At 41.1% G+C, this 9256-nt stretch overlaps 1 protein-coding gene across 1 annotated transcript; it reads right to left on the bottom strand.

Moving 5' to 3' along the window:
* Positions 1 to 6281: 6281 nt before the first annotated feature.
* Positions 6282 to 7526, bottom strand: LOC149016123 (uncharacterized). The gene has a single exon (XM_089156679.1). It carries the CDS (start codon positions 7524 to 7526, stop codon positions 6282 to 6284), a length of 1245 nt encoding a protein of 414 aa, XP_089012805.1.
* Between the last annotated feature and the right edge of the window lie 1730 nt (positions 7527 to 9256).

Here is a 9256-nt window from a genome sequence, read left to right as displayed (position 1 = left end):
TGACAATGGTGACGTGACTCTGTTTCATCCTACAGCGGTAACCAGTCCCGTGCAGAGACTCAGTGGTCCATTGTTGGTCATGCAATGGTAGGGTTGCATATGTTAGGGTTGGGCTCATGGACTTCCAAGGAGCGGATCGGGTGTCGTGAGGAGTCATGAGAGCATCCGCCCCAATAATATGTGGATGACCATAGGGTTAAGGAGTGGAGTCCAACAGCGATAGCCAGTCCGTGAGGGTTCTCACTCCTAGGTTGCGAAGGATACTGAACCGAGTTAGTTGGTGCCATAGGGGAAGTATCTGGACTTCATATAGTATGTTACCATTATGACTTGCATTGGATTACAAACCCCGACATGCGTCAGTACTCATTGCCAATGGTCGTGGTGAGAAAGTGTTGATTTAACCCCAGCCATGGTTTGAGAGCCAGGTGTGGACTTACCCCTTTGCCCAGGATCCCTACAGAGGTAACCAGTCCTTGCCGGATCAGAGTGACTAGACCTACCCAAAGGAGGGCTGGTGTATATCTTAAAGCATATCAATTGTTAGAGACTTGCATAGCTAGATCTTAGTAGCATTCATATTTTTGCATACCATCCATATCATTTTATATATGCATTCATGGATTGTATTGACATATATATGAGAATTGTTTGTTCCTTATTGAGTTTGTCAGAACTCATTCCTTTCATTATATATATTATATGAGTGTACAGATGGCGGCACAACATCAGAAGTTGGAGATGATTTGTATGAAAGAGCCTTCTCGTATGAAGCTGATGTGGCACAGACAGTGGTACATGAACTTGCAGAGCATGGAGCCTTCTGAAGATGCTTGGTGTGTGCTTATAGCACCCATTGATGCCAACGAAGGCAGATTGCCAGGATTTTGATGATTGTATGGAGAAAGATTGGAGGACCCCCTTTACTTGCTAATTTAGAAAACTAGTTTTTAGATTTAAAAAAGAAAACCGGAAAGAAGATTATCTATTTTATTTATTTTGCTTCCGCTGAACTCGATGTTACATTTGATTCTTGATTCTTTCCTTTGATTCTTTCTTGGATATTTATTGGTAAACTTTTTATTAATTATTGCACTTATTCTTGCTCTTGATTGTCTATACTTGTGTTTATTATTATTGATGGGTAAGACCGTGGATTCTGTGACGGTTCACTCACAAGGGTTGTCATGCGGATAACCGAGACCGGCGAGTGGGGTGTGACACCTATCCTTTGATTGGCAGAGTCTCTCCCATGACACCCAGCAAATTTTATTTTTTTTTATTTTCTTTCCCTCCCCAAAGAAAACTAATCGCATATTTCTTTATCTTCTCATGATGAGATTTAGGAAGAATGAAGTGAGAAGCTGCATAGTTGTTGATGGATAGACCCACAAATTTGAGGAGAACTTCTTTTCCAACCATAGACAATAGGTTTGATTTCCAACCCTGCATTCTCCTACTTGTTCTTTCTTGAATATCTCTGAATCCCTCCTTTTTAGAAGCTTTGAATTCCGATGGGAGACCCAAATATTTTTTTGGAGGCCCCCCAAAAGGAATCTTCAATATTCTTGATAGCCACCTCTTTAATCTAGGAGCAGTGTTTGGGCTGAAGTAGATAGAGGATTTTTGTTGGTTAATTTGTTGGCCACTAGCAGCACAAAATAGATCCAAACAGGCTTTGATGTTGTGAAACTCCTGAAGACTAACTTCTGAAAATACCACTATGTCATCAGCAAACAACAGATGAGAGATTGGGTTAGTCCTATTCCTCACCTTCAGCCCCAAAATGAGTTTTCCTGTAAAGCAACTTTGAGAACAACATTGAGAGCTTCAGTACATAATACAAAGATAGCTGGAGATAAAGGATCACCCTGTCTAATCCCTCTAGAAGGCTCAATTACACCTCTAGCAGCCCCATTTACTAATATATGATAAGATACAGACTTGATACAGGACATAACTAGAGTCACCCACTTATCACAGAATCCCAATTTAGATAATGTTTCTTCCACAAATTTCCACTCAAGGCTATCATAAGCCTTACGGATGTCTAGCTTTAAGGCCATAACTTTCTTTTTCCCTTTCTTTTTGTTTTTTATGTAATGAAAACATTCATGGGCCACTAGGATATTGTCATAAATACTTCTGTTAGGGACAAAAGCAGACTGGGGTTCACTAATGATCCTGTCACACCCCGCCCGCCAGGCCCGGGTTACCCGCCCGACAACCCGTGGGTGCGATCCGTCACAGGATCCATGGTTTTAGTCTATCAATAATAATAAATACAAATACATGAATCAAGAGCAAGAATAGTACAATAATCAATAAAAAGGTTACAGGAGTCCAAATACTCCAATAAAAATCCAAGAACGAACGAAAGAAGGAAGATCAAGAATCAAAAGTAATATCGAGTTTAGCGGAAGCAAAATAAGTAACTAAATAGTCTTCATCTTCAGGAGGCTTCATGCTCTGCAAGTCCATGTACCACCGTCTGTCTCACATCGGCTTCATACGAGAAAGCTCTTTCATATGAATCATCTCAACCCGACATTGTGCAACTATCGCACAATTTATATAATACATACAAGAAAGGAATGAGTCAACGAACTCGAAGGAACAAGCAACTCATAATAGTCAAACAATCCACGAATGCACGAGATGAAATGATATGCATGGATGCGAAATATGAATGCTACTAAGATCTAACATGCAAGTCTCTAATGGCGACATGCAAGATAACACCAGCCCTCCTGGTAAGTCCACACCGACCGCAAGGACGGTACCTCGAGGGATCCGGCAAAGGGGTAAGTCCACACGGCTCTCAAAACCGTGGCGGGGAAGTCAACACCTCTCACCACGACCATTGGCAAGAGACGCGCATGCGGGGTTCTAATCCAATGCAAGGTCATAATGGTAACAACTATATGAAGTCCAGATACTTCCCCAGGCACCAACCAACTCGGCAGATCCCGCAACCTAGGAGTAAGAATCCTCACGGACGGATACCTCGGGACTCACCCTAACCCTATGGTCATCCACAATATGGGGCGGATGCCTCAGACCCTCGCGAACCGGCCGCTCCTGGACGCCATGAGCCCAACCAACATATGCAACCCTACCATTACATGACCAATAGTGGACCACGAGCTCCGCACGGACGGTTACGCGTGGATGAAACATAGTCACGCACCATTGTCAGGGTCACCCGGCAACCCGCCGAAAGGGTAATAGCAGTGGGGTACCTAGCCATGCAATTCTAGACTCCTAAGTATGTCATCAAGTAATCATGATAGTCGGAGACATCAGGGGCAGTGCCCATCCACGACCTCGAACCCAAGCCAAGATATCCCAATGGAATACCCTTCCACACAATCACACTACATCACCTTTATCATATCATGAACAGTGTCAATATCATAAAAGATGAAGTACATCAAAGAACACCACAAACAGCAAGTGTACAATAAGATTCACATTCTTTATACAATTACAGCAAGTTACATGATCAAAGAATAGTAAATAGAACAACAGAATCATCATGTATATGTAATTGCATATAAATAAGAATGCATGTCCTACGTAATTTAGTAGAAGTCCTCTAACTTGCAATCCAAAAACAATTATAAAACTTATTTGAAACAGAGAACACCTAGGCATAGGGTTACAAGAATGTATAAGTCACATAAACCAAATTGAATCAAAACGAAATCTATTTGGTCACAAACCGACGCGGCCGGCGCAGGTAAGCGACCGCCACTAGTGACGCCCCAAAAAAGAGCTCAATCGAAACTCGGCCGATACGATTTCAATCCGGTCGAGTAATCTCATCCTAAGTCTCGAATAAACACTCCCTAAGCCAAAAGGGAAGAGAAAACAATCCCATCACGTGGATTATCCCTAACCTCTCCTTATTGGATTTTCCATCTCACGAAGCGGGTTCGTTATGGTTATTCCATCTCACGCAGATAAAAAAAAGGTAAAGAATAACCAAGGGGTAATCACAGGGACGAGGAAAAAAGGGTAAAACCAAACTAACGGAGATAAGAGAGTAGAGAACGAAGGGTTAGTTCAATACCTCACACCACAAAGCCAGAGAAGAAGAGAACTGATCCTCCAAACCGACTCGGAGACTCCGGACTCCCGCAGCCGCCTAACTCCCAAATAAGAAATAACGAATAAAGTAATCGTAAATGAGACGGAGTTTGCCTTATAAAAGTCCGGGGCAAAATAGGGCACCCCAAGCGAACCGGCGGCGCAAGGCGGTCGCGGTTAATCAACCGCCACTAGTAACCGCCCCCAAGTATATTGCATACAAGGGTGCTTTGCTCATGGGGTTGAAGACCAAGTACAACCAAACCCAAATGAAGACATGGGGGAGATCATAGTCCGAAAAATCAATCTCAATAGGTCAATAATAAAGGGGTTAGGGTTTCATCATAACATATGGCTCATGAAAAGGTTATGATCACGAAAAGAGAGGGAAAGATTGTTATCAAGAAATCATAGGAAATCTAGTTTATGTTAACAGAAACATTACCCATGAGGTTTCCCGCACATGGAAGGTTACAAGAGGTTTCCGAAAGATCATTCAAGGGTTAGGGTTAAGGTTTCAAGAATCTATTAGCTAGGGTTAAGATCATGATGATGATCATAGATCTCAAAGAATAGAATGAGATCATGGAATAGATGGTTGCAAGAATGCATCATCTCCCCGATCTCAAACAAGAACAAGAACGAAGAAAGAATAATTAGAAATCCTAATTAAGTTAAACATGGATCATGAAGAACATATAGTGATCAAGTTTAGGTTAACACAAATATCACCCAAGGGAAAGAGAAACAAAGAATGCACAATCTGAAAAAGTGTTGGGAAGTTTCCAACAGATAAAAGAACAATAGGGTTTCATATATGGTTACCTCTCACGAGAGTTGGTTACCTCCCATGAGAGTTACCCATAATTAATTCTCATAAAAACAACCCAAGATAGATAAAGGAAAATCTCATTAGTATTTCAAAATAAAGAATGGAATTAGAAAGGGTCTACTAATGAGAGAAAATAAGGTTCTCAATTAAAGTGAAGGGAAACAAATTCAAATCATACAATTAGGGATTTACTAACAAGAATCCGTGTATCCCACGAAAAGACTAGGGAGAATAAAGATTCACCCTTAGGGCAAAGAATTTACAATCAAGAAAGGTTTTGGGGAGAGTCCAATGAATTGATAGAAAATAGAAGGGTTGCCAATTGTTCCAAAGAAAAACAAGGATCAACTCCTCAATCATGAGGACACAAGGGAAGGTCATGGTAATAATATGAGACCTTCCCCACAATAATAAAGATAGGTAGGAAATTAGGGAAAGCATCATTAAGAGCTTTGGTGGAATCAAATTCAAGGATCATCGCCATATGGCTCAAGATCATAGAGTGAATTGGGGGATTCACTCTAGGGCAAAAGAATTAAAGAAGAGGTCAACAGAGTGTAATACCCTTCTCATGATCAAAAATCAGAAGTAGAGAAGAAAGAATGAATTAAAGAAGAAGCGAATTGAATACCAACCTTTAGAAGACAAACCACGAACAGAGAACGAGGATCTCCGCCGAAGGAGAGGTTCTAGGGATCCCCACGTTCTCCAAAGACTTAGAAACAGATTGAGAGTGAAACACATGGAGTTCCCCCAAATAGCACAAAGAGTTCAAGAGTTACTAGGGTCACGAACCGACCAAACCGATCCGTGGTTGATTGGTTGCCAAAGAGGAAGTCAAAGGTCGATCCACACTATCTAGAGGTTTAGAAACATGGTGGGAATAGTTTACCACGAAATTAAAAGAAATAAAGCTTTGAAAACCTTCAAAACAGATATTACCAAAATGCCACGCGGACGACATTCAAAACAAAGGATTAATGGGCTAAACCAATATTTTTGGATGGGCTTTCAACACATCATACACACCTAGTATGGAGGGAAGTCTTCAAACTAGGTCCAACTAAGCTTAGGCCATCAACCAAGTTCTCTTAACAAATAAATAGTTCAACACCAAATCAAGTAAGGTTTCCATAAGAAAACACCATCATCAATATCCATGGGTTTTGGGTCAAACACCATATCTCTACTGAGATGGCCCACAAGGACATCTTCCTTCATTTTCAAAGATAGTAAAACTGAAATCACGGTCAAACTCAAAGTCAACATTAAACAACCCGACTTCACCCAAAACACATCGGGTTTCCGGGCTAGATTTAGGCTGGGTGTCACAGATCCTATCTAGAATACCCTTCAGTCAAGATGCAATAACTTTAGTAGCAATTTTTACAAATACGTTGCAAAGACTGATAGGTCTAAATTGGTCAATAGCATCAGGCTGGTTACACTTAGGAATTAAACACACATATGTAGAGTTAATATCCTTAGGCATAAAACCAGAAGAGAACAGATCTGAGACTAACTTACATATGTCTTCATCCACCAGATCCCAATAGTGTTGATAGAAAGCTGGAGGGAGACCATCTGGTCCAGGTGATATAAGAGGAGCCATCTCTACCAAAGCAGCCTTGATCTCCTCCTTGCTAGGAACTCTCATCAGCATGCCATTATCTGCTTGGGTTACTTTTGGGTGAATTGATGAAAGCACATTGAAGAGGGCTGCTTCATCAATACCTCTAGATGAGTAGATATCCTTGTACTTGTCTAGCACCTCCTTAAACACCTCGTCTTCAGAGCTGGTCCACCTTCCTAAACTCAGTTTTAACTTCAGAATTCTATTATGGTTCCTCCTTTGGATAGTAGATGTCTGGAAAATTTTAGTATTTCTATCCCCTACCTTCAACCATAACTCTCTAGATTTATGGGCCAACATTTCCTCCTCTCTTTTCAATTCTATTTCCAGCAACTGATGAAGTTTTCCTTCTTTTTCTTCATTGTCCCCAGATGGATGATGAACAACACCTTCCAACTCATTGAGAAGGTGAGCAATCTTTGTTTGCACATGACCAAAAGTATCTCTATTCCACCTTGTAAACTTCTTTTTAACATTCTTGGACTTGGCTAATAATCTTTCAGTAGCATCATTACCTTCTTCAATATTCCAAGCTTGGCTAGCTATGTTTCTACATTCTTTATGCTGAAACCACATTGATTCAAATTTGAAGGGTCTTATACCTGAACTTCTACCCCCCGTAGTGTCAATCACAATAGGTAGGTGATCTGAACCAGTTATGGGATGAACCACCACTGATGCTTCATTAAATTGGTTTCTCCATTCAATATTAGCTACGACTCTATCCAGCCTGATTCTAATATTTGCTCCCCCTTTCCATCTATTGTTCCATGTAAACTGAGGACCTTGAGAACCAAGACCAAGAAAGGAACAATCATCCATCATCTTCTTAAAATTGTCATTATCATAATTGGTATTGCTAGCTCCACCAATCTTTTCTTTCCAAGAGACAAAAGAGTTGAAATCTCCAAAACACAGCCATTTCCCATTTCTATTTCCTGCTAGATATCTGATTTTATCCCAAACCATCAATCTTTTCTCTCTCTCTCAGGATCCCCATACACCATGGTCATGTAGAAGGAGTCAGCCCCATTACAAGACACCTCTGCATCAATGAATTTTTTATTTGACTCTATAATATTCAAAGAAGTAGAGTTTCCATATAACATTGCCAATCCACTAGCTTTTCCAATAGGCTCCACAGTGAACACATTACAAAGATTCAATCGTCTCCCTATTTTTTTCAGAACTTCCAATTTGTTTTTTGTCTCCATGAGGAAAATAACTTCAGAATTCACTTTTCTTGAGAGATTTTTCAGAGCTTGAACTGTCAGTGATCTCCCAACACCTTGATAGTTCCAGCTTATTATCCTCATGACTTCTCTTGGTGTTGATAATCCCCAACAACCCAGGGACCCTCCTCTAAAAAATGAAGGGAAGTGGTTTGATTCTACAGCCTCTGTTCAGTTCTTTCTTCATTCAGCTTTTGTTCATCCAGTTCTTCTACTTGTGCTTGCTTGTACTTCTTATTTTTAGCCTTACCAACCTTACCAGATGAGGGTCTGATAATATAAGGCTGAATAGTACTCCTTCTTCTGGCTAATTTCTTCATGTTCCTATTCTCCATTCCATTCTGGATGCCACGTGTGCTTGATCTGCCTTGACTCCTGACAATCATCTGCTGATTGTGTTCTCCATAGATGTATTCTTCTCTCTCTTCTTGCTGACTAAGGCCTTCCCTGCCATGTAGACTAGCCATTGCAAGCTCAGACCCTCTAGTGTCTTTAATCCAATCGAAATGGTCCACATGAGGATGACTTTTGCTCTCAAGTTCTTGGGAAAAGTTTGGTTGGTGTGACGCTAAGTTAAACTGGGGGCCTATTTGGGTAGCTTGAGATGTGATAGAAAAGTTGGACAGCATTGGTAAAAGGGTCAATAAGTTAGGTGGGTTCTCTTGAAGTTGGTGAAGTTGACTTTGTATGGCAGCAAGAGTTGTATGGCAGGAGTTTCATTGGGACTCACAAAGGATAGAGGGGGGTTGTTAGAGTTGGTAGTATCCACTGGCTGGAGGATATTAGCAGAGGAAATCCAAGGATCTTTCTGAATATCAGCTTTTTGGTTTTGAATTTTTGGGTCATCAGAAAAATCAGAGCTACCAGGTTTTGCTTGAGCCCCACGTCTGTCTCCTGATGTGACAAGACTAGAGGAAGAGGAAGAAGCTTGGAAGTTGTAGCTTTGTTTGTCAGGGTGGTGTTGTGTGGTTTGGGCTGTCGGATTCCAGTGAGTTGCCTGAGAAGAAGGGGTTGGTTGGGAAGCATAGCTTGGGGGGGAGTTAATCATGAGAACCTCTGCTTCTTCCAGCATACGCTGATTTGGCATAAAAACTCTAATGTTTGCTGTGTAAAGGGGGGGGGAACGAAATTGAGAGCAAAAGGAAGAATTCCTACAGTTTTGACTCACCTGATGTTTTCTCTTCTCTTGAAAGAAATCCTCACATTTGTTATCCGTGTGTCCCAAGATTCCACAGTAGTAGCAAAATGTAGGGAGTGTCTCATAGCTTACAGTCACAGGAATGATATCTCCATTTTTCTTTCTTAGCCCAGTTTCTCTTCTAAGCTTCTTGCTGATATCAATTTCTACCCTGCTTCTTATGAAAGGTTTCTTCAGACCATCTCTAGTTCCATGAAGGAGCATTACTTTCATAGGCTCCCCAACTTTAGCAGCCAGCTGTTTTCCAACCTCGAGCTTGATTATCTCCT

The sequence above is a fragment of the Hakea prostrata genome, chromosome 5, assembly GCF_041222555.1.
Source record: "Hakea prostrata isolate BN-2017 chromosome 5, UWA_Hpros_2, whole genome shotgun sequence".
NCBI classification, from domain to species: domain Eukaryota; kingdom Viridiplantae; phylum Streptophyta; class Magnoliopsida; order Proteales; family Proteaceae; genus Hakea; species Hakea prostrata.
Note: the sequence above shows the minus strand (reverse complement) of the source record. Positions and strands in the feature narration are given on the sequence as shown.